Source organism: Lissotriton vulgaris, chromosome 1_1 (assembly GCF_964263255.1).
Source record: "Lissotriton vulgaris chromosome 1_1, aLisVul1.2, whole genome shotgun sequence".
NCBI classification, from domain to species: Eukaryota; Metazoa; Chordata; class Amphibia; order Caudata; family Salamandridae; genus Lissotriton; species Lissotriton vulgaris.
In genome coordinates, this window is record NC_141685.1 from 883258121 (window position 1) to 883285428 (window position 27308).

The window sequence follows — 27308 nt, forward strand, 5'->3', positions numbered from 1 at the left end:
GAGCCAGCTGAAAGCGCTAACGAAGATGCTTCTAATGACACGTTGTCAATAACCAGTGGTTCGAGCATTTCAAGTGCATCAGGTGAAACTATTTCCTATAAACGACCAATCCTAAACATGAGTGAGGAGCTCGATTTTTTTAGTCGAGGAAAGACTCAAAACATTGCGTCCGAGAATACAAAGGAAGCAAGACGCAAACATAGGAATAAGCGCAGAAGAGAACAGCGCAAAAGGCTCAAAAACCGCCACAAAAAAGAAAACGTTCTGGAGAAAGAAGAAACGCAACTAGATAACAGCATCATCAATCTCACTAACGTAGTTCTTACCAAAGCAGAGCAACAACTCCTGGCGTTAGGTTTGAACTTCTGTCCTGGTGAAAACTTTAATTATGCATGAACTCAAATTGATGTATTTTGTTTTATACAAAAACTAAAACTAAAAAAATACTTCGCATTAAAAGCAGACAAAAATCAAACAAATGCGTCTGACAATAGTGTGTATGATTGTGAGGGTACCCCATTTTTACAAGCCTCTGATACTTCTGGGGTAGTAACCATGCATGACCTCCTTGAAGAAGAAGAGTCTAGTGACAGTCAAGCAATAGATCTGATTGATTTTTCCACTCAAGAAAGGTTGCGTAAAATTGACTTTGTCCAACAAGGGGCGGGCTTAAGTCCATTTAAGAATAAATCCAGTTTTGTTCCACTGATGCCAAAAGACTCGATTGACACTTACCATGACATGATCATTAAGGATTTGAAGCAATTGAACATAAGTACTAAGAAAAATAAACATCAGCGTGGTGCTGTGTTTAGGAGATTAGTGTATGACAAATTGGTCAAAAAACTTGGTAAAAACTGGGATATCGTGATAAAAAAATCCGATAAAGGGGGTAACCTTGTTTTATGGCCTAAAAAACAGTATATAGCTGAAGCTGAGAAACAACTAGGCAATGAACAATGCTACCAGAAAGCCACATCTAAAGAATATGAGAATGCTAGAATGACCTTGCAAAAAATGTTAGCTCAGTGGAGAAGGGGGGGCCTGATATCCAATGATGAAAGTAAATTTCTATTCAAAGAACACCCAGTGCTGCCTGTTTTGTATCTTATTCCTAAGATACACAAACAGGTAGTGCCAGTGCCTGGTAGGCCCATCATCTCTGCTATAGACAGCGCTAGCGAAAACATTGGTCAATACATCGACCACTTCTTGCAAGATTTGGTTAAATCCCTCCCAAGTTTTGTAAAGGACACTGGGGACTTTCTGACAAAAATACAAGATGTAGAGTGGTCTAATGATCTGTGTCTAATAACTTTAGACATAGAATCCTTGTATACAAGTATTAACCATACAGAAGGACTAGAGGCGGTTAAACACTTTTTAGCCACTAGACTCATTGAACTCTACGCGCACAACAAAATGATTGTTGAATTGATCTACTGGTGTTTACACAATAACTTTTTCCTTTTCAACAACACACTGTACAAACAACAGAGGGGAGTCGCTATGGGGGCCTGTTTCTCCCCCAGCTACGCATGTTTACACGTGGGCTGGTGGGATGAACAGGTCCTTAGGCGCCAATATAGGTCTGTATATGACCAACAAATGGCGTTGTATCTTCGATACATCGACAATGTTTTCATCATTTGGCGCGGTGACATGGTATCCGCACAGAAATTCGTCGATAACATTAACAACAACGACCTGAATCGAACTTTTACTTCCCACATACACACCACTCAAATAGAGTTCTTGGATGTCAAACTTAAGGTCGTTAATAACAAATTACAAAGCACCTTACATAGAAAAACCACGGCTGGTAATATTACATTACACGCCAACAGCTCACATCCTAGGCACCTCATCGCCAGTATTCCTTATGGTGAGGTCCTTAGACTCAAACGTATTTGCAGTGATGAGGATGATTTTCGGAAGTGTGTTGAAGACATGCGCATTAGGTTAACGTTAAGAGGCTACAGTAATAAACTCATTAATGTGGCTATCAACAAAGCTGACAAACGTCCAAGAACTAGTTTATTCAAAGAGGGGCACATTCAATCTACATCTGAAGATATTATTCCTAATTCAGATAACCCCAGATTAATCTTGACCTATTCACGACAAGAAAGGAAAATTAGAGCTATTGTCCAGAAACACTGGCCTATTGTCCTCACAGATAATGTCCTGGGAGAACGGCTTACCACTCCCCCTGTGGTGACTTTCAGAAAAGGCAGATCCCTGGGCAACGATTTGGACAAAATTTCCCCCGAGACAATCATACCGACACCGTGGTTGCAACCGGCAAAGGGTTTCAAAAAATGCACTGTTTGTCGGGCTTGTAAAATCGGTTGCAATAAGTCGACCTATCAGACCCCATTCGATACTTCCCCTATCTCTATCAAGGGGAGCTTTAATTGTAAAACGGACTTTGCTGTCTATATCCTGACGTGTACCTGTGGTTTAAATTATGTGGGAAGCACAAAGCTACAGGTACACGTCAGGATATTACAACACTTGAGAGACATCGTCCATAATGATGTCGCCTACCCCGTGGCAAGGCATTTTGCTAAATGCCACAACAAAGACATCAATTGCCTTTCTTATTTTGTCATTGCCGCCGTTCCAAAATGCAAAAGAGGCGGCAACAGAGAAAGGAAACTCAGGCAGCTGGAGACGAAATTCATCTTAGAACTAGATAGCAAATGGCCAAGGGGTCTGAATAACTCAGAGGATATGTACACATACCTGTAAAAAGCCCATAACAGTATTGTTTTTTTGTTTATATGTGTATGTACCGTTAAGCATTACAGAAATGTTGCATTTGCACTTTACCTTTTTGCCCATGGATCTACAGATTAGTTCTGACTCTTTTACTCTTTTGACTCTCATTGTTTTTAACATAATTTTATATTGACTATGTTAACAGGATATATCTTTCATGGCATATTTCATACGTCTTATGGACATTGGTAATATAGGTTTTGATATCCGATTGGACGAAACCATTTTTCATATATATTATTGATCTGCTATGAATTTTAATATTGTTGAATATGTTGATATAGGATGCACAATGGTACAATTTATATTTATTATCTTTGCACCTTTGCACATTATTTAGCACTTTTTTGTAATTTTGCACTATTCACAGTCAAGTAGGACTTCAGCGAGCTTCAAGTGAATGTCTGAATGAAGGGACTTTTAAATGTATAATAGACATCATTTAAACAACAATAATCTTGGCAAATGTGTTCACGGTTGAATTATAACATATATCCTGAAAGGATATCAGTGTAAATATATCAAATGAGGATTGATCCTGTCAGATGTTATTCAGCTCAGTTAAATATGGACAATTTCGCCTTTGCTTAATCAAGCAGTTGATTCATCGTAGATTTTATAAATGCATTTAAGCAGTTATTTTTTATTACACGACTCCGGGAGATCACAAGATATACGGTAGTCTCTCTTTCCTGTTCATTCATCACGTGACTTGTAGTCCATGCAAACAAGGGGGAGTGCACATTGAGGTAAAAAATGTATAAAAAGTAACAGTGACGTAATTCTTGCTGAATGTGATCAAGGGCTCCTGAAGCCCGAAACGCGTCGTTGCAGGCTGCGTGGGAAACGCAAATAAACTAACATCTTGCCTGAATTGCTGTGGTGGTCTGAGTTCCTTCTTCGCCGGGAAACGGAAGTGGTGGGAATTGTTTGGCGCTTATATATATCTATATATCTAACTGAAATCCCCCACACTCACTCCGGTGGGGAAGGACGAGCCACACCGGTTGCTCTGGTAAGTCAATTTCTTTATTTCGATGGCAACAAAAGACGCGTTTCAGCTGTCAAGTGACCTTGGTCACATGACCTCTTCCTAAATCCAGGAAGTAATAACTGTTTTCGAAATTTGCACGTCACAGCGGGCTCCAAAATAAGTGAAGACAATCTGTGTTTTGTAAACAAAAAGGAGGAGTATCACCAAAGATCCGGGTAGTGGTCCTAATGGAGATGGGGGAATGGATGAAGACACAAGGAAGATGTTCCTTGTTTCGAAGACCCCTCACTCACCAACCTGGTTGGTGACATGCTTCATAACCTAACCCCTGTCCACAGCATCTTTGAGGACCCGGTGGACAGCGGTTAGGTTAACCCGCTTTTCTGTATTCCGGTCGCAACAGACTTGGAAATCCAGTCTGTCCCCGTTTTCCTATGAGGCAAAGTCTACTCGTTTTACAAGTTATTTTTTTCGCTGACTCCAGACCCTGGAAGTCTACCAGCCTGACTGTGAGTTTACAGCCATGTTTTGAGGGCCAAGGGTTGGGTGAACCTTAGCGAGTGTATACCGCCCAGGTTCTTCTTTCTTACCCCTTTTTGGTCCTGACGAAAACCTGGAAATCCCTTACACGTGTTGAAACATGTAGACCCAAGCACTTTTCACATAGATATAGTCGGTCAATTTAACCCACTTTGATATCTTGACTTTGTTTTTAATATTGTCCACTACCTTCAGATTAAAGTTTTATTGAAGGTATACTGCGCAAATTTTTAACATCACTTTTTGCACTACACTCAAAAATTACACGCTCCACTGTAATTCAGGTGTCGCAACACACCCGGATGGCACTCGGCTATCCGGGTGGGACCCCGATGATGAAGCATGTCACCAACCAGGTTGGTGAGTGAGGGGTTTTTTAAACAAGGAACATCTTCCTTGTGTCTTCATCCATTCCCCCATCTCCATTAGGACCACTACCCGGTTCTTTGGTGATACTCCTCCTTTTTGTTCACATATACTTAGGTCTGGGGACCAGAGTATCTCCCTCCACTTTGTGGAGAAACCCTTACTCTCTTATTGTTTTTGACACAATCTGTGTTTTGTGACACTCAACTTTCATGTCAAAATGAAATTAAAACATGAATTATATGTAATCAAAACAATTCATGCATTGTATAAAAATGTGATAATGTACAATTTCGATAATGCTGTGTGAAAACAGTTCTGAGTCACTGGAAGCAGAGTTCATACCATTTGATTTGTTTGGGAAATCTTGTTTCAAAATGTGTTGTGGTCGGTCTGAAAGTAGAGAGACTAATATGGTTCCCAATTTGAGCAAGTAGTGTAGCCCACGTGTACTGACTGTAGTGATGGTATCGTTCTTGTGTGTTTGTCAGTCAAAAGAAGTTAAAACTCTATCCCTAAGAATAAAACTAGATTCTTGTCCTACTGGGCCCGGTTAAAAACGGGAAAAAGTTACTTACAAATGTGAGTGCATCTCCTCATCATTGTTCATCCCTATGGGGAACATGCTGCCTACTTGTAAAATGAAACGAGATTATAATCTTCATAAAGTCTACATTCGATTACCACCTCGGGGATGCTTAGGAACAGTGTCTAATGCAAAGATTTGGCAAGTGTCTAATCGCTTTCATGGTCCTCTCAAAAATGTCGAGCAGTGCTGTAGCTGAGATCTATGTTTGTGATCGCTCTCAAATGTTCAAGAATGCGCTTTTTGATTGGAAATGTGGTGGATCCTACGTACCATTTATGGCACGGACACGTGATAGCATACACCACGTGATTGGTGTTACAATTGATGAATCTGGGGATTTTCCATGTCTTGCCTGTTTTCTCTAGTCTGACTTCCTTTAAATCTTTGCTGTGGCTACAGGCTTTAAGCTTCCTACATCAGAAAAACCCTTTGCTTTGATCTAGCCAGGTGTTTTTTCTTTGTTTGAGATGGCTGCTGACTAGAAGATCTTTAATTGATAGATTCTTCCTGTAGGAAAGGGATGCTGTGGTGCCAACCGTAGACTTGAGGAGTGTGTCTTGTGTTAAGATATCTCTTTGATGAAGAACAATCGCACTCCGTTCTTAAAGAGTTGGTGAAATAAATTAAATGCAGAGTAAGTCGGTGCTATTTGGTAATTCCTCCTGAGTAAAAGGAAAATAGAATCAGAACAGTAGCGTTATACCAGAAGTGGAAAACGTCCTCCAATGCACTCAGAAATATGATTTCAAAAACACTTCATTGACAATTTTGTAGAGGGTTCCTTTAAATAAAGTTTTATTTGAATTTCCTTGAATTCTTCAGCTTTTCATGATCTTATTTCCACATCAATAACACTTTTTCACACATGAATATCCCTGGCCCAATGCATTTCGGGCATTCGCCCTTCATCAGGGGCTTTGTATTCTGTCAAAAAGAATATACACAGCGTTGTGACAAAGGATAATTGACATTCCTTTGAGAGTCACATTTTTTTTAGAAAACATTAACAGAGAGATTTGTTTCAGTAAACAAGCCTTATATGCCAAGGTGTTCCATAATGGGCAAGAAAGTGAAGGTGTCCAGGTATCATGTGTGTTGGTCAAAAAATGAAATAGAAAATGATAGTGTGGATTAACGGTAAAACAAATAAGGGTGAAGATAAGGAATCACGGTGTGCATAAAAACCGAAGTGCACTGGCGTCAACTATGGTGTTCATATCGTGCCGAGAAGGACGTGAATATCGCAACGTCATAGTGAACGCTAGTCCATACCTTCAACATGCGGATATTGTATATGTACTCAAAATCACAACTCGTTATGGATACGAGTGTAGAAAACAGCGCGTTTATCTGAAATGTGCAAGAGAAATAAAACGATCAATAGAGTGACAAGCACGTAATCGTTTTAAAGTAGCAAACCACGTGTAAACATAACTCACAGGAGTTTCTGGCTCAAAATTCCTTTCCCGGAGTTAAAAATGCTTATTTATCTACAACGACATTAAAAAGTAGGTCACATGGGATGCACCTTTTAATATTGGTGTACCGCTAAATCGCGAGCGTTTAAAAAGCATTTTACCCCGTATCTAGTGGGTGTGAACCTCCTCCGGCGCTTCCGTGTTGTTACCGGAAACCGAGATTTTTCTACTATCGGGTTAGGCGCGTTTCGAAACACGTGATCAAATAAGTGCAAAGGAAAAAATACTATGGCGGCCATATAGCAAGAGAAAAGAAAGATCCCCGAGCGGGTGTAGATAAAATTAATCGGATATGCGATTTCCCTAAATGAAATGAGTGTGAATATAAGAAAAACTTGAGAAACGTTTGGGGGTAAGGCTTAAAAGAGCCAGTATGTGAAAGCTCAATTTATAACACAACAACCGCTGTACATGTCAAAGACGTAATAAATCATCTATTTATAAACATGCATTACATGTTATCACAGGAGAAAATGAAAAAAGAATTATCACTGTGTGGATGTCTGATGATGCATATTATTTGTGAAATACTGATCAGTAGTGCACTACTATACTGAATTTGGATGTGAGGGTATATACAAGAATCTAATCATGTAATAATAGCTCACAAAAAGCAATTGAAATCTACACGATCATTCAGTACTTTTGGATAAACAGTATTAAGGAAATTAATCCAAAATATTTCACGGTGTAGAAGATATTGCGATTGTCTCTTCCAGGGAGGATCTGAGTTGTTCCAGCACTAGGAACCGTAGTTGACTTGGGTTATGATTGTGGGTATTACAATGTGATGCTAATGGTGACGTGGAACTTCTGGTGCAGATGTTGCTTTTGTACTCTGTTAGCCTCGTTTTGATTTTGTGTTCCGTTTTTCCCACATAGGCCAAGCCACAGGGGCATTTGATCATATAAATGAGATTGCTACTGTCGCACGTCGCAGTCACTCTTAATTTTATTGTGGTTGATCGACTTGGGTGTTTCTTTGCCTTTTATAATAGCATTGCAGTTCCCACAATTGTAGCAAGGTAAAGTACCTTTATGTGAATGCTGTTTCTGATCCTCCCTTTGATTTAGTAATTCCTTAATATTCTTGGTGCGTTGATATGCAAAACTCGGTATGTTGGAAAATATTCCATTGAAATCATCCTCTAAGGTTAGTAAGGACCAATGCTTTAAAATGATTCTTTTGATTTGTTGACTTTTCGTTGAATATTTTGAGATGAAAACCATTCTGTTCTCCTCTTTGGACTTAATTTGTGTTTTTAATAAGGTAGCACGCTGCAATTTCTGAGCTATTGATGTGGCCTCTTCTAGGATTCCTGTTGGGTAACCTTGCTCTTTAAATTTAGTGAAGGTATTGCATGCTTTCATTGAATGATTTCTCCGTTGAAGAGATTCTTTTTAATCTTAACATTTGAGAATATGGAAGATGTTTCTTGAGGGAATGTTGGTGAAATCTTTGAAAATGTAGCAGATTGTTTCTGTCAGTACTCTTAGTATACACCATGGTTTCCAATTTTCCATTTATGTTGTGTATCATCACATCCAAAAATGTGATTTGATCTTTGTGTATTTTGCGGGTGAAACCGATCCTGTCATTTACCTGATTCAATTTGGTTATGGCTTGGATTAACTCATGTTCAGATCCCTTCCATAGAATGAATGTCATCAATGTACCTCATATATAAGAGGAGGTTGTGTTAGGATATCCCATCTCTTTCTCAGGATCTGTTTAAGTTTATACAACTGTGTGGTAAAAGTCGTCATAAACCTTATTGGTGCTGTGTCATGGTTGTTTCTCTCTTTCCTATTCTCTACTCTGAAAAGTGCCTCAGTTCTGTATATATACATTTGTAATGAGAGGTAATCTTAGGGTTCAGGGGAGGGTAGTATTAGGAGTTAAGGGTAATTTTTAGGGGTGGGGGTGGGTAGAGGTAAAGGGATGTAGGAGTAATTTTAGGGGTGGGGGGTGGTTACGGAAGGTAAGGGTACTTTTAGAATTTAGGGGTTGATAGGGACAAAGGAAGGTTAGAAGTAATGTAAAAAAGGAGGAGTTTGGGGAAGATTCTCCCAAAAGAAAATACATTAAATTAAATATTATATTTAAGGTTTAGTGGTGGGAAGTAGTAAAGGGCGTTATGGGTAATTTTAGGGCTTAGGGGTGAATAGTGGTAAGGGAAAGATAGAAGTAAATTTAAAAGGAGGCGGGCCCCTCCCAAAATAGAAAATAATTCCATTAAATCTAAGGTTTAGAGATAGGTATTGGTGAAGTGAGGTTTTCTGAAGCTTTCGGGTTTAGTGGTGGCAAGTTGTGAAGGCCGGTAATAAGTAAATAATAAAAAAAACGGGTGCAATTGAATTCTTTTCAGAAAACCGTTGAAAACTTGGTTGTTCTAACTATCTTGAACCTGGCAACCTTCAATATTTCTACCTGGTTTTGCAACAGTTTGATTTTTGCGGTGGGAAGGCAGTTTTAGGCAGCCATGCACTCTACAAATCAATCCAGTCAAAATACATTTGATCCATAAAGGTTCATTTAGCGGGTATAGCTACTTATATAAAGTCTCCACAGCAGTTGCCCTTTTTAAAGTTTTGCTATACATATGTTAAATCAATCCGTGCTTAATCTCAGCCTGTGGTTGCAGTTGGGGCCCACAGGCACTCCCTTTTGGGTACCACCCCCTATTTTTCCGACACGACTGATCCAGAACAAGAAAGGAAATACACAAAAGAGGGAAAGAAGGAAGAAGAGAAAGCTCAGAAAACAAGGAGATAAGGAAAATGCTGGAATGGAAAACACCTGCAAGAGTAAGATAGAGGCTGGGCATGTCTAGTGGTGAATTAAAGAGACATGAGGTGATTGACCCGGCTGCAGACGTCTGAGCAAAACTCATTAGCCACACTACATTATCTATACCTCGCCACTCTTCCATGCTCTGTGTTCTCACAAATTATGTGATTTGTGATGTCATAAGTGTTATTGTAAATGCTATATCAGATGGTCTAAGTGATGTATTATAAAAAGGTATAAGCAGTGCATATAGAAGGTGCAAATTATAGTTAATGTACAGTGGCTACTTTGAAGATGTTGCGTAAACTATACATTTAAGGTGTACGTATAACTTAGGAATTCCTAATGTTTGTGTAGTTTGTTTGGTTTGTATACAAAAAATAAACAAAGCTATAGTATTTTAAAGGTAGTGCATAGTAATAAATGTAAGGTATAATTTTCGAATTTATAATGTTTTTATAATTTAAGTTTGGTTTATATATAAAGAATAAATAAAGTTTTAGTAACTATAACTTATGATAAAATCTTACTAAAGATCTTTATGACTTTCATACAGTTACTGAGGCCATACCAAACGAACACATACAAGTTTTGGTGTTTGAGATTCTGCTCATTACCACAATGTCCTGTTCACAACGTACTGGACCACACTCCCTGTGTTTCCTATGTTTGTTCTTGAAACACTTTTTTAGGTCTCGCACCTGCGATACAGGGCGAAAGCCCTGTCGCAGCGAGACCTATTGCTGTCGGCTCTGCTTACAAGGATCCAAGAGGGAGACAAAAGGTGGGCATGCGCAGCATGCCGGAATCGGATCAGGTCGCGCGTGTCAACACGCGCACTGATTCCGGCATGCTGTTGACACTCACAGTGGATCAGGACACGCACACAGACAGACACAAACACGCACAGACACACGTGCTCTAAAAAATTTAATTTTGAAATATTCAGGGGCCCGCGTTGCGTGAAATTATGATTTCTTTCTATTACCTTTCATAAATACTGTGTAAACATTGGGCGGGCCAGTGGAATTGATTCCACGGCGATTCCAGGTTTACTAAACAATTTTGCATTTACCTCACACACACACGCACACACACACACACTGCGCTGTCTCACACACACACTACGTAGTCACACACTGCTGTGTGTCACTCACACTGTCCTATCACACACACACAGTTACACACAAACTGCACTGTGAGACACACACTGCACTGCCTCACACACACACACTGCGCTGCCTCACACACACTGTGCTGCCTCATACACTGCGCTGCCTCACACACTGCGTTGCATCATACACACTGCCCTGCTACACACTGAGCTGCCTCACACACACACTGCGCTGCCTCACACACACTGCTCTGCCTCACACACACTGCTCTGCCTCACACACACTGCTCTGCCTCACACACACTGTGCTGCCTCACACACTGCGCTGCCTCACACACACGCCCTGCCTCACACACACGCCCTGCCTCACACACACGCCCTGCCTCACACACACACACACACACACACACACACATTGCGCTGCCTCACACACACACACACACACACACTGCGCTGCCTCACACACACTGCCTCACACACTGCGCTGCCTCACACACACACACTGCGCTGCCTCACACACACTGCGCTGCCTCACACACACTGCGCTGCCTCACACACAGACTGCGCTGCCTCACACACACACACACATTGCGCTGCCTCACACACACACACACACACACACACTGCGCTGCCTCACACACACTGCGCTGCCTCACACACACACTGCGCTGCCTCACACACTGCGCTGCCTCACACACACGCACACACACACACTGCGCTGCCTCACACACACACACACTGCGCTGCTTCACACACACACTGCGCTGCCTCACACACACACACAGCGCTGCCTCACACACACTGCGCTGCCTCACACACACACACTGCGCTGCCTCACACACACACACACACAAACACACTGCACTGCCTCACAAACTTACTACGTAGTCCCACACTGCTGTGTGTCACACACACTGTTACACTGCATTGTGCGACACACACTGCACTGCCTCACACACACACACTGCGCTGCCTCACACACTGCGCTGCATCACACACACACACTGCCCTGCTACACACTGAGCTGCCTCACACACACTGCGCTGCCTCACACACACTGCGCTGCCTCACACACACTGCGCTGCCTCACACACTGTGCTGCCTCACACACACTGTGCTGCCTCACACACACACTGTGCTGCCTCACACACACACTGTGCTGCCTCACACACACTGTGCTGCCTCACACACACTGTGCTGCCTCTCACACACACACTGCCGTGCCTCACACACACACTGCCCTGCCTCACACCCACACACTGCGCTGCCTCACACAAACACACTGCACTGCCTCACACACACACACACACGCTGCACTGCCTCACACACACACACTGCACTGCCTCACACACACACACACACACACACACACACACACTGCACTGCCTCACACACACACACTGCACTGCCTCACACACACACTGCACTGCCTCACACACACACTGCGCTGCCTCACACACACACAGTGGAATTGATTCCACGGCGATTCCAGGTTTACTAAACAATTTTGCATTTACCTCACACACACACTACATTGCCTCACACACACGCACACACACACACACACACTGCGCTGTCTCACACACACACTACGTAGTCACACACTGCTGTGTGTCACTCACACTGTCCTATCACACACACACAGTTACACACAAACTGCACTGTGAGACACACACTGCACTGCCTCACACACACACACACACTGCGCTGCCTCACACACACTGTGCTGCCTCATACACTGCGCTGCCTCACACACTGCATTGCATCATACACACTGCCCTGCTACACACTGAGCTGCCTCACACACACACTGCGCTGCCTCACACACACTGCGCTGCCTCACACACACTGCTCTGCCTCACACACACTGTGCTGCCTCACACACTGCGCTGCCTCACACACACGCCCTGCCTCACACACACGCCCTGCCTCTCACAAACACACACACACACATTGCGCTGCCTCACACACACACACACTGCGCTGCCTCACACACACTGCGCTGCCTCACACACTGCGCTGCCTCACACACACACACTGCGCTGCCTCACACACACTGCGCTGCCTCACACACACTGCGCTGCCTCACACACAGACTGCGCTGCCTCACACACACACACACACACATTGCGCTGCCTCACACACACACACACACTGCGCTGCCTCACACACACTGCGCTGCCTCACACACACACTGCGCTGCCTCACACACTGCGCTGCCTCACACACACGCACACACACACACACTGCGCTGCCTCACATACACACACACTGCGCTGCTTCACACACACACTGCGCTGCCTCACACACACACACAGCGCTGCCTCACACACACTGCGCTGCCTCACACACACACACTGCGCTGCCTCACACACACTGCGCTGCCTCACACACACACACTGCGCTGCCTCACACACACACACACACACACACAAACACACTGCACTGCCTCACAAACTTACTACGTAGTCCCACACTGCTGTGTGTCACTCACACTGTCCTATCACACACACTGTTACACTGCATTGTGCGACACACACTGCACTGCCTCACACACACACACACACTGCGCTGCCTCACACACTGCGCTGCCTCACACACTGCGCTGCATCACACACACACACTGCCCTGCTACACACTGAGCTGCCTCACACACACTGCGCTGCCTCACACACACTGTGCTGCCTCACACACTGCGCTGCCTCACACACACTGTGCTGCCTCACACACACTGTGCTGCCTCTCACACACACACTGCCCTGCCTCACACACACACTGCCCTACCTCACACACACACACTGCGCTGCCTCACACAAACACACTGCACTGCCTCACACACACACACACACACTGCACTGCCTCACACACACACACACTGCACTGCCTCACACACACACACACACACACACACTGCACTGCCTCACACACACACACTGCACTGCCTCACACACACACTGCACTGCCTCACACACACACTGCGCTGCCTCACACACACACTGCGCTGCCTCACACACACACACACACACACACACACACATTGCGCTGCCTCACACACAAACACTGCGCTGCCTCACACACCCACTACCTAGTCCCATACTGCTGTGTGTCACTCACACTGTCCTATCACACACACTGTAACACACAAACTGCATTGTGAGACACACACTGCACTACCTCACACACACACACACACACTGCGCTGCCTCACACACACTGTGCTGCCTCACACACTGTGCTGCCGCACACACTGCGCTGCCTCACACACTGCGCTGCATCACATACACACTGCCCTGCATCACACACACACACTGCCCTGCTACACACTGAGCTGCCTCACACACACTGTGCTGCCTCACACACACACACTGCGCTGCCTCACACACACAAACTGCCTCACACACACACTGCGCTGCCACATACACACTGCACTGCCTCACACACACCCACACTGCGCTGCCTCACACACACACTGCGCTGCCTCACACACACTGCACTGCCACATTATTACACAGCTATCAATGCAACATACACTCCAAATACCACTCAGTGCCACATAGTTATATGCAACATAATTACACTGCACTCAATGCAACATACACTACAAATACCGCTCAGAGCCACATAATTACATGCTACATAATTACACTGCGCTCAATGCAACATACACTCCAGATACCACTCAGTGCCACATAATTACATGCCACATAATTACACGCCACATAATTACACTGCAGTCAATGCAACATACACTCCAAATACCACTCAGTGCCACATAATTGCACACCACATAATTACACTGCACTCAATGCAACATTCACTCCAAATTCCACTCAGTGCCACATAATTACACAACACATAATTAATCTAATGAATGCAACACACACTCCACACAATACCACTCAGTTCCACATAATGATATGCTACATAATTACACTGCACTCAATGCAACATACACTCCAAACAATATCACTCAGTGCCATATAATTATATGCTACGTAATTACACTGCACTCAATACAACATACACTCCAAATACCACTCAGTGCCACATAATTACACACCTCATACTTACACTACTCACTGCAACATAAATACACTCTATCTATCACACTCACTCTATCTATCACCATCACTCTATCTATCTGTCTACCTATCTTTTGCCCTCCCTCTATTTATCTATCGCCCTCACTCTATCTATCTATCGCTTCACCACAGCATCACTCAGCACCACCACAGCATCACTCATGGGAAATACAACCTCACTAGGCGCTACCACAGCATCACTGAATGCCACAGCATCTCCCGTCGCCACCACAACATCACTTAGCGCCACCACAGCATCAATCTGTGCAACCATTCAAAAACAGGTTCAAATATGTTCTCTCAATGTTTCAAGCTTTATTACAAATGTCACAAAAAGATGTTAATATTTCACTTCTGTTCTTGGATTTTCGTCACAATAAAATACAATTAACATAATCTTCACAAAAATTATTTACAAAAAGTATGCTATTGCCATTATAAATTACAATAACTTTTATTCAAGTATTAATTATTAAAAAATGTAAAAGCCATTGTGATTTGTAATATCAATACATCTAAGTCACGTAAATACAACACATATTGCATTACAAATGCTATAGGTGTCACATTTTCAAAAGTTAAAACTATTGGCTTTGTAAATGACAAATCTATTAAGTTCGCTATTTTCAAAACCAACACATGAATAAAAAATGTGTCATTTACAATACCAATAGCTCAAACTTTCCTAATGCGAGACCTATTGCCTTGCAAATGCTTGTTTTATAAGACTTGGGGTTCTTAAGAGTTATATACATCACTTCAAATTGTAGAAGCCTACTATATCTTTTTTTAACTGCAGTGATCTTTATCGGTCTCACATGCCTAAATAATGTATGGCAATGATTGTTAAATAACTGCATATGTTTTTTACAGCCTTGACAAAGTTTGGAGGACAAAACACGTATTGATATATTTCTTGTTAAAGCATGTTTTGGACTACGTAACACAAACGTTGTATGAGTGTTCCCATTAAACTGTCCATGCTTAAGGAATGACTGTCTATCCATTCCAACTACAATTTTGGGTACCAAGATGCACTGATTGTAGAGCACCATTTAACTAATTATTACTACTAGAATACAGTGTTTCTATATATGATACAAGTCTATGTTTAGTTTAGGACCAATGTGCAACCATATCCCATTTCTTACCATTGTAATAAGTTGTGGTGAATAGTTGTCTGACAGTAGCGAGATTCTGGTATCTTGTGAAATTGTGGCGGTGAATAGTTCTCTCTGATGTCTTAATAATTTATGGCTATTGGGTGGTGAATCGTTGTCTGTTGGATTTTGCCAGCAAGGTTTTGTGTTCCACTGCAGTATGTCAATCAATAGCTTTCTGAATGAAATCAATAATGAGGTGTTGGCATTGTTAGGATCATGGTGGTGAATTGTGTTCTGAATTCATTCTGAAATGTGATGTGGTCATTTTTAGTAGTGTGCTGGTGAGTGATGTCAGAAATGGTATTGTAAGTGGTTCCATTGTAATTATTTAATGTACTATATGGTTTGTGAAGTGATCTGTGTTTTTCTGTGCTGCAGAGCAAGATCCAGCATTTGCACCCATTGTGAATTTTGGATGCGGAGTCCTGGCAGGTGTACTGGCATCTGTGGTGACACAGCCTGCTGATGTCATCAAGACACATATGCAGCTATCTCCTGAACGCTACAGCTGGTCAGGCCAAGCTATTGCAGTTATATTTAAGGTAATTTTGTTTAGAATTTTTATTTCCCCTTGTTGTTGTTTGTATTGCTCTTTTGTTGTTCAGTTCTTTGTGTCTTGGCATCTGACAAGAAGGGCAAACATGCACCTGCCCTTGAATTCCTTTACCTTTCTTAGAAATCTACGATTCTGGGTTACCTACCTGACACAGGCTTTACAAATAATGAACTCATTTTGGAAGTGCTGGCAAATTATATATTTTTTTTAAACAATAGCTTGCCACTGAATCATCCTTCTTCCAGGTTGTCATTCTTACTGCTAACGTTGGCACCTCGCTGTCCAAAGCCTAAAAAGCAAACCTTGTGGGGGTTTGCTCTTAGGGACCTCCTGGCCCTCACACTTAAACAAGGTGAGATAACCATGACATCCTATTTTGCTGAACTGTGAATCACCCTGTCAGCCATTTTTAAAAGCTTTTTTAGCTTGTGTTTTCTGTGTTTATCCTACTTCCTGAAGTTAAAGGGAAAACAAGTCCAGTAAGTTAATGAGTTTGAGTAATTATGCAGAGGTTAACTTAGAGTTGGCTTGTGCCCCACCCTGACCAGGTTTATGGTTGCTGTTTGAGCAGGGCTCACACCCCAGTCAACCAACAACCCAATTTCTTACAGGCGGTTTAAAATCTGTACTCACAGGCTGCAGTGGTAGGCCTGAGACCTGTTTAAAGGGCTACTGAAGTAGGTGGCTCAGTCAGGGCTGCAGGCCCACTAGTAGCATTTAATTCACAGGCTCTGGGCACAGGAGAGACAAGGTAGCTAGGAAGGTACAAGTAAATTGAATATGCCATTTGGATATAAGACAATTCTACCATGTTGTAAGGAGAGAACACAAGCACTTTAGCATTGATCAGCAGTGGAAAAGTGCACAGAATCCTTAAGGTAGTAAAAAGCAAATGAAGCAAATAGGATGGTTGAATTCAAAAGGTTAGGGGGTAAACCACTCAAAGGATGCCAGGTCCAACACGCTATACCCCCCTGATTCCCCCCCCCCCCCCCCCCCCCACTCCTCTGAAAGTGGGGAGAACTGCCCGTCCCCCTGGGAGTCCTCTTCACTACGCTTGCACTTACTGGCCTTGATATTCAGGCCTGCAACACTTCCCCGAGGTGGCACTGGTGGTCCTTCCAGCTAGAACTGAAGACTGCAATGTCAACCAGATGGGTGGTACTGAAGTTCTCCAACCCTGCTCGGGCCTGGTTGACCAACCTTTGGAAGGTGGCAGGGGCATTCTTAAACCCAAAGGGCATCACCCGGAGCTGGAAGTGCCCCTTGTGGGTAGAGAATGCATACCTCTCTCTAGCCCCCTTGGTTAAGGAAATTTGTCAGTACCCAGAAATCCAACGTGCTGAGGAACTTGGCATCCCAATCGATCTATTAGGGGGATGGCGTGTGCATCAGACTTGGTGAGCAGCTCTGTTAAGGTCTTGAGGTCCTTTCTGAATTGGTGCAATGTCGGGCTCCGTCTGAGATGAAGGGTCAGTTTGTTCCAGGTCTTGGCTGCAAGGTAGGAGAAGTATCTTCCACCTGCTTTGGTTCTGTTGAAACGAGGGAAGATGGCTTGTGCGAGGTCGGCTGAGCGGAGGTTTCTCTTGGAGGCATGGAAGGAGATTCGGTTGTTGAGGTATTGTGGTCTGGTGCTTTGGAGGGCTTTGTAGCCGTGTGTGAGCAGCTTGAAGGTTATTCTTTTTTTGACGGTGAGCCAGTGGAGGGCACGGAGGTGTTGGGTGATGTGGTTGTCTTGTGGGATATCAAAGATGAGTCTGACTGCAGCATTCTGGACTATATGAAGTTTGCAGGGGAGGTTTTTGTTGATTCTGGCATAGAGGGTGGTGTCGTAGTCGAGTCTGCTGGTGATGAGTGCGTGGGTGACAGTTTTCTTTGAGTCGGGGGGATCCACTTGAATGTCTTGCGAAGTATGTGGAGGGTGTTGAAGCATGTGGAGGATACTGCGTTGATAATGAATCAGGGAATTCTTAAGCGTGTTACTCATCCGTGAGGGTCTCAAGGCACTGGGGGAGGGGGAGCCGCTCCGGTCAGTCGGAGATCCAGGTCTTGGGGTCTTCCTAAAGATGTGCAGTTTGGCAGCTTGTTCCAGGTCTTGGCCGTGATGTAGGAGAAGGTTCTTCCACCTATTCTTGCTCTGTGGATGCGCGGGGGTTCGGCGAGGGTGGCGGATCAGAGGTTCCACGTACCCAAGAGGAAGGAGATTCTGTTGTTGAAATATTGAGATCCGGTGTTGTTGAGGCATTTGTAGGCGTGGGTGAGTATCTTGAAGGTTACTCTTTTCTCAGTGGGGGAGTCCGTGGAGGTTGCGCAGCAGTTGGGTGATGTGTTTGTGTCGAAGGATGCAGAGGACGAGTCTGGCTGCGGTGTTCTGTATGGACTGGAGTTTGCGGAGCAGAGCCTGGTTGATTCAGGCATCAAGCGCGTTTCCGTAGTCCAGTCTGCTGCTTATGAGTGCGTGGGTGACAGTCTTCCTTGACTCGGGGGGGTGGGTCCATTTGAAGTTCTTGCAGAGGATGTGGAGGGTGTTGAAGCAGGTGGAGGCAATGGCGTTGACCTGTTGGGACATGGAGAGGGAGGCGTCGAGTACAATGCCCAGGTTTCCGGCGGGGTCCATGGGGGGGGGCTGCTGAGTGTGGTGGGCCACCAGGTGTTGTCTCATGCCGAGGGGGAGGGTCCAAGGCCGAGGATCTTTGTCTTCTCCGAGCTGAGCTTCAGGCAGCTTTTGCTCATCCAGGAAGCTACGTCCTTCATTCCTTCCTGGAAGTTAAGGGGTCCTTGGTGAAGGAGAGGATGAGCTGGGTGTCAACGTAGGATACTATGCTAAGTCTGTACTGTCTGACGAGGGGGGCCATGTAGATGTTGAAGTGCTTGGGGCTGAGCGACAATCATTGGGGTACTCTGCAGTTGATTTCCGTGGGTTCAAAGAAGAAGGGCAGCAGTCTGATTCTTTGGGTTCTGCCGGTGAGGAAAGAGCGGAGCCAGTCAAGGGCAGTTTCCTGTTGGCCGGCGTTGTGGATACTGGTTGCTAATGTGCGATGGGGGAATGTGCCAAAGCCTGCTGATAGGTCCAGGAGGATGAGGGCTGCCGTGTGGCCTTGGTCGAGGAGGGCGCTGATGTCGTCGGTGGTGGCGAGGAGGGCGGTCTCGCTGCTGTGGTTGCTGCGTAATCCGTACTAAGAGGTGTCTAGGATGCTGTTGGGGTCAGAAGGTGCTCCGGAGTGGATGCTCTTCATTGTCTTTAAGGTGTCTTCTGTGGTGAGAGGGGCCAGGTGAAAAGGGTCTATAGGGTGGCGTCATTGGGGATGGGAATTGAGACTATGAAGTGCATTCTATTGTCGAAGATGTCGTAGAGTGTCTTGATCTTGAGGTGAAAGAAGAAGCGTAGTTTGTTGCAGAGGTCTTTGGAGGGAGGGACGTCAGTTGGGTTTGGCGAATTTCTGTGTGATGGTGAAGAGTTCCTTAGAGTTGTGGACACTGGCGAGGATTCTGTTTTGGATGAAGTTTTTCTTTGTTGATTTGTTGAGTTGGTGGTGTGCTGGGATGGCTGTTTTGTAGTAGGCGCATCCTTCTGGGGTTCTGCTGTTTCTCCACATCTTCTCCAGCAGTCGACAGGAGCGCTTAAATTCTTGGAGGTCGTGGTGAACCAGTTGGCTTTCTTGTTGTGTTGTCCCGTGGTATTCTGAAGGGGAGGCGAGAGTGTTGGCACATTTGGAGATCCATTGGTGGAGCTTACTTGCCGCTGTGTTGGCATCTTTCGTAGTAGGCTGTGGAGGGCATGTGAGGGCAGAGGTGAGGTGTTCTTCGGAGACTTTGTTATAGCTGGGTGGGAGGAGGCGCATATGTTATGTTATGTTATAAAATATTTTATTGCGCGCTCTGCTACTACAGAGTATCCTGGCGCGATATGTAGGCACTAAACTGACCCAGTCCAAAAAGAAAGAAGCAGAGAACTAGATACTAAGATTAAAAAGATGGGTTTTTAGCCCTTTCTTAAATCCTGCCAATGTGGTTGCTGATCGCAGAGAGAACGGCAAGGCATTCCAGGCCCGTGCTGTTTGGACTGAAATTGACTGACCGCCCAGTCTCGCATATCTGATTTTAGGTATGGACATCAGACGAAGATTGGCCGATCGAAGAGCACGATGAGGCGTGTAAAAGGAAAACCTCTTGTGCAAATATTGTGGGCCTTGCTGATGCAGGGCCCGAAAGGCCAGAACCAATGATTTAAACATAATGCGATGCGCCACAGGGAGCCAGTGGAGTTCACGAAGAACTGCTGCTTGGGTGCTGTGGGTTTCGTGAAGGAGAAATGGATGCAGTGGTGGTCGGTCCAGAGCAGGTCTGTGGTGTGGCTGAAATTAATGTTGTTTCCTCCGGCGAAGATGGGGTTGAGTGTGTTTCCTTCTGTGTGGGTGGGGGTGGAGACAAGTTGCTTCAGTCCTATGTTGGTGAGGTTCTCCAGGAGGGCGGGGTGTTGGGATCGCTGTGGTTGTCCAGGTGGAAGTTCAGGTCTCCGAGTAGTATGTTGTCCGTAGAGGCGAGGGCATAGGGTACGATGTGGTCGGCAATGACTTTGGTGAAGGGGGTGTTGGGTCCAGACGTTCTGTACACAAGTGTTCCTCCTTCTAAAGGAGATGCCCCCTCTTCAAGGGAGGATTACGTGAAAAGTCTCTCTCCAATCACTTCCACGAAGGCAATGCACAAAAAGAGGCTTGTACAGTTTACTGGACATGATTTATTTGTTACAGCACTTGCAGCCACCTCTTCTGGAAATTCACTGGATAAGCCTACCTTTAGACACTATGGAGGTGATCAACCTGTAGTGAAGAAGAAGAAATCTTCAAAAGACTTGGCTTCAAAGGCATCATCGACGACAACTTCTACAGCATCCTTGATGGCGAGACAGTCGACTATGACAATACCATCGACAGCGACCATTCCGCCAGACGACGATGACCATTTCGGCAATGACAACTGTCATACTGTCGATGGCGAAATCACCATTGATGAGGACATCATCGACGACTACTCGGTCAACAGTGAATTTAAAGGAGATGTTTTTTTCACCATTAAAGGTGTCCAGAGTACCTCCAGCTCAAATAATGCAATCAGAGCAAGAAGAGGAGCCTAGGGATTATTCTTCCATGACTGCTTGCAGCCAAAATCAATTGTATTGTTTTAATTTTTGTTTATTTTACGGAGTTTTATATAGCCTAAACTTGACCCGAAGGTATTGGGTATCAGAGTGCTTTACATAGCACCAGTTGCGTCACATGAGAACACATGCATTTTTTGTTAGGCACGGGGATATTAAGTGATTTGCCCAGAATCACAGGATGTTTAACGTCGTTGCCGTGACGCGAACCCAGTTCCCCAGATTCAAGGACGACCGCCCTAGCCATTAGGCCAACTCCTCTCCCCAATTGTAAGGTATGTCCCTGATTTTGAAGAAGAAATGGAGGATGATGAGTCCTACAACAAAGTTGATTATCAGCAAGATTATAAGTCTCAAACTGATATAAGAGAGAAACCACCAATATATAGGGAACCAGCTGTGGTTCAACTGTTGATGGCCTTTTTTATCAATGTTGCAGCAGATGATGGGTACTTTCATTAAGTTATTACCACAGCAATCGGACGATAATCCTAAAATGGTGTTACCTGCTACACCCATTCTGCCTCCCCCTCCATCTGCTCCTTTGCTGGTTTCAGTACCTTGGTTACCATTGCTACTACCTCCTCTTCCACCGCCAAGGGAACCATCTTCCAGATCTGTTCACAGAGCAGACATGAATGATGCTAACTCTAATGGTTCTCTATATTCGGATATGGATGGGGAGGAGCGTGAACTTCCACTAGACGATAGAGGACAAGATGATAGCAGAAAGAAATTCATTGTTCCAAGTGGAAATGGTAATGGTAATGGACCAAATCCCCAGGATTCTACAAACCATATCTCTAAATTTAATTCATTAATAGAAGGAGTTGCCAAGAAATCCAACCTACCTATGATGTCTGTAGATTAATCACGTTTTCTTTATAACTTTAAAGAACAATATATTTAAACCATACCAATTCTTGATTATGTCTCGTCGGAAGGAGTGAAGTGAATGAGACACTGACTACAGTTCCAGCTGTGATACCTCATCTCGAGAAAATGTTTAAGGCTTCGGATTCTCCCACTGGTCATACAAAACCGGTTTCAGTCATTTATTTAGCAGCTCAGAATAGAACCAACACCCCATTAATGCCATCCTCCAGTCTTCCAGATAAGGATAGGAAACGCATTGATAATCTGGGCCGAAGAATTTAGTCCATGGCAGCAACCTCAATTAAGACAGCATGCCCTGGCAATTGTTCTGCTTCCTAGATGTGACATGAAATTACTCCTTTACTGGATCTCATTCCAGAAGTTAAGAGAGAAGTAGGTGGAGAACGTTTCTAAAGAAACCTCTCCCTTCATTATTGACACAGCAATGGATGTCTCAAACACAGGTTTTCGTCGCGTAGAGGAGAAATGGAAACTTATTTACGCCCTACTAGCGCCCAATAAAAATAGGGAATTTTGGAGCTACGTCAGCAGCCTCAATGGCGGAGTCCACACAGAGAAAGCTGTACCCGCCAATTAATGGGCAGCCTATGCAACAAAGCTCTGTCGACCCAGACAACCCACAGGATAATTTCATGGAGGCAGAGACCAACCATTCAGGTGAACTCAAGGTAGCCCATACCGTTACTGCAGAAAAATAAACTCTCTATTCTGAAGGGCATCTAGAAGTACGGGACTCCTGGAGCGAACGGTCTACCGGGCAGCATCTTCAATGAAGACTGAGAGTTTTGGTTGTCCAGTCTGTTTAATCAATGCTTCAACACATCGGCAATACCAGGCTCATGGAAAGGCTCCATTTTGCACCCTATCTACAAAAAGGGGGAGGTCTCCCGACCAGAGAATTAGACTGATCGCCTTGCTGGACATTGATGGAAAGCATTTGAAAAAGTGCTCTTGAAAGAGCTAGAGGCCTGGATAAATAAAAATCATATTATACCTCAATACCAGACAGGATTCTGGCTCAATTTATCCACTCTGGACAATGCCATTGCCCTGTCATATCTGGCAACAAGAGCCATAAAGGTCGCCTCTCCTCTGCTTTATGCCTGTGTTGTCGATTACAGCGCCGCCTTTAATGGCATCGACCACAACATACTCTGGGCAAAACTTGCAAAGTGGGGCATCCCGAGGAAACTCTTGTCAGCCATTATGGTGCTCCATATGGATACTTGGGTTCGTACCAAGCTCAAAGAGACTCACGTGACAGCCAAGATCTACTCCAACACAGTGTTAAAACAGGGTTGCTTGATCGCTCCCACCCTGTTTAACCTATACACCCCGGACCTGGGAGAGGCGTTACTGAAAGTTAGCATCATTCCACCCAAATTAGACCATCTCAGACTCCCCATTATGCAGTACACAGACGATCCTGTACTACTGGATCATACCAGAATCGGCATGAAAAGGGCACAGGAGTCTTTACATCTATATAACATGGAAAATAAACTCCAAGCGAATGCCACAAAAATGAAGGTCCTGGTCTTTGACCCAAATCAAAAAAGCATCTGCTGGAATAACATCTTGGCCTGCTAAGGATCACTACTACCAACAAATATAATTATCTGGGAATACAACTCACAAACACTAGTAGATCAAACCTCCAGGCCAAGGCACTTGAAGCAAAGGTGGCTAAAGTTGCATATGGGTTATGCAAACGAAATCACAAGCTCCAAAGCTACTCTATAAGAGGATATTGGACGGGTAATGCAAGCAAAACTAACACCAACACTGAGCTACAGCCACTTTGCCTTCCCGGGTCAACTCACCGAAAAACTGGAGCGACTGCATATAATGGCATACCGAATGGTATTCAACCTTCCATACTCAACAAGGCACGCATTGATTTGGCTGGAGTTCAATATTTCAACGATGGACTTCGAATGGAAAAAAGACATAATTAAATTGTACCATCGGGTGACAAAGACGGGTCACAACACATTTAGAGAAGCGCTAAAAGCAGTTTTCCAGGACAATAACATCCATTGGCCCAGTTATCTCTCAAAGGCTTATGAGTCACTGGGCTTCCTCCCAGACACCACAATTGACACATCCTTAACAATGGCCAGCCTGAAAAGTTTGCTAAAGAAACAGGGCAAGCGCATTTCACGGTCACAGGACCTTGAACGAATCAGACACATCCCTGGCGCAGCGGGTCTCGTCTACTCGCATGAAACCACAGCAAGTCAACCATATCTGAAAGCAGGGCTGGGAAGGCAAGCCCTACAGAACATACTGACAACCAGGCTCCTATCACTGCCAATATGAGATTACAGGGCCCACTGGAAACACAGACTGCCAGGATACAAGGGATGCTGCCTGTGTCAATATCACAAAGAATCGTCTGAGAACATCATCTGCTGCTGTCCAGTTCTGCTGGGACAGAGACGAGTATATCTAACAACGTTCCTGCAAAATGGTGTGAGAACATGCAAAGAGGCTCTAACGCTCATGTACACCATCACTGCACTGAAGGCCCTTGCATTAATCGACAATGTCTATGCTGAAGCAGCAAGGATATTTAGAACAACCCAAGTAACGGTGATAAAAGACTTCAACATACAAGCTGCTGATCGTCAATTGCCGCAGTAACATCTTCTTGAAGAGCATCCCACACGAACTGGTTTAAACTATTTCACTCTTGCACCTTGCACCCTGGATCTCCAAGGAGCACAGTGGTATGCATGAAGGATGCACCACTCAAGGGGCCTGCACACAGCTCTGACTCTCCATCTAGCACTCCATCTATCTCTGGCATAATCTCCTGGTAGTCCTTTGCATAATTACGCGCCATACAGACCCACGCGCTTACACAGCATGCATCGTTGGTTTTAACACCAGTCTATCACTGACCTGGGAGGAGTATCACTTTTAACCCGCGTCGCATGCTGGATTAATTCTGACACATGCTCATGTACGCATGCCTGCATGGCACAACGCTGCACGGGCACGTACCCCCCGGCTTTGGCCTTGTCCAGTGTTGCTTTATTCTGCACTCGTTATATAAATCACTTGCTATTTCCACTCCTCTGGGCTGTAGTATCCTTCGGCGCTGTCAACCTTGTTCGACAATAAACGTTGTGACACTTCACACTTTTATACGGTGTCGCTTTACAGCATAGTTCACATTTGCCTTTTTATATTTTTATACTTGGTGCCCTTTTATGCTATTGTTTTATTTTATTTTATTTTTAAAGATTTTAGGTAATCATACAATAAAGATTTTACATTACATAACTGGCAGGAGGTAGTGTGTTAAGAAGACAAGGCTGGTTAAAGTCTACACCCTTCCATACGGACGTCCAATCCAAGATTCTGGATATGCCTGTGGATGGCCTCACTCTTTTTGGCAAGAATGTAGATAAAGCTTTTCAAGGTCTTAAAACGGACACAGCAAAGGCATTAGGACTTTTGCATTATAGTTCATTTAGTATGTTTAATTTTCGTGGTTCAAGAAGATCACAGAATTTCACAGGAAGATTTAATCAGTATGAGACATTCATTCATTTATTCTCATAGACAGTCTGGATATGATCAAGGATACTACTTTAACTGAAACCAAAGACAGTTTGACGGGGAGGCCTTCAGGAAGGAAGAGAGGTTCTTCATAAGCATGAAACAATGACAATCAGAAAAGATCTTCGCTCCCAGCTTGCACCCCCTTTCCATCTTGTTCTCAGAAATTGGTGGGGAGAATTGCTCTTTTTCCTTCTGTATGGAAGAACATAACTTCATACAAGTGGGTGATACAAATTGTCCAATCAGGCCATACGTTGGAGTTTATTCAGAGACCCCCAGTTTGTCCACTAAGAAAGGAACATCATCTTCATTTGAAGGGGCTTCAAATAGAAATTCTAATGCTTCTTTTCTAAGGAACCATAAAAATGTTCCCCAAATCGCAAAGCAACCAATAATTTTATTCCAAGTTTCAAATGAAAAAGAAGTCAGGTCAGTGGAGACCAATACTGAATCTGAGACCTCTGAACAAGTTTCTAAAGAAACCGTAATTTTGCATGATTACTTTACAAGGAGTCCTCCTGAGGATTTAGGAAGGGGATTTTATCACCTCCCTCGACCTTCGAGATGCATACTTCCACATGCCCATTCATCAAAAACACAGAAAGTACCTTTGATTTTGAGTAGGTGGGCAGCATTACCAGTTCAATACGCTCCCTTTTGGACTCAAATCAGCGCCTCGAATATTCACCATCACCAAATGTCTTAACCGAGTTGCCACTTTTACTCAGGTGAGGAGGTCACCAGGTGTTCCCATACCTGGACGACTAGCTAGTCAAAGCGCTATCCAGGGAAGGAGCAAAAGCTTCTACTAAAGCCTGCATCAATCTATTCCGGAGATCGGGTCTTACTTTGAACATAGAAAAATAATTATTAGAACCCCAGACAAAGATCCAGTTTCTGGGAGAAATACTCAGCACGCAGTTGAGAAAAGCTTTTCCATCGGTGAAAATAGTGAGAAAGTTGCAGACAATGGCAAAGGCTATTGATCAAAAATAATCAGACACAGTGAGTCAATACAATCTCTGTTGGGCCTGATGGCATCATGTATAGGCCTCCTTCCATTTTTTAGTCTTTGCATGAGCCCTGCCCAGCAAGAACTTGATTTGCAATGGAAAGAGATAGAAGGCACATGGGAAGATACAGTTCATGTCACAAGATGCTTGAAGCAAGCTTTCATGTAGTGGAGATTCCCAGCAAACCAAATTGCAGATCTCTCTTTTCTG

General features: G+C 44.2%; 1 protein-coding gene across 1 annotated transcript in view; it reads left to right on the forward strand.

Moving 5' to 3' along the window:
• The window catches only part of SLC25A38 (solute carrier family 25 member 38), a 325193-nt gene that overhangs the window by 253981 nt on the left and 43904 nt on the right, over positions 1-27308 (forward strand). The window contains exon 6 of the mRNA XM_086958576.1: positions 16280-16443. Coding sequence (XP_086814702.1) covers positions 16280-16443 — 164 coding nt within the window. The remainder of the gene's footprint in view (positions 1-16279; positions 16444-27308) is intronic.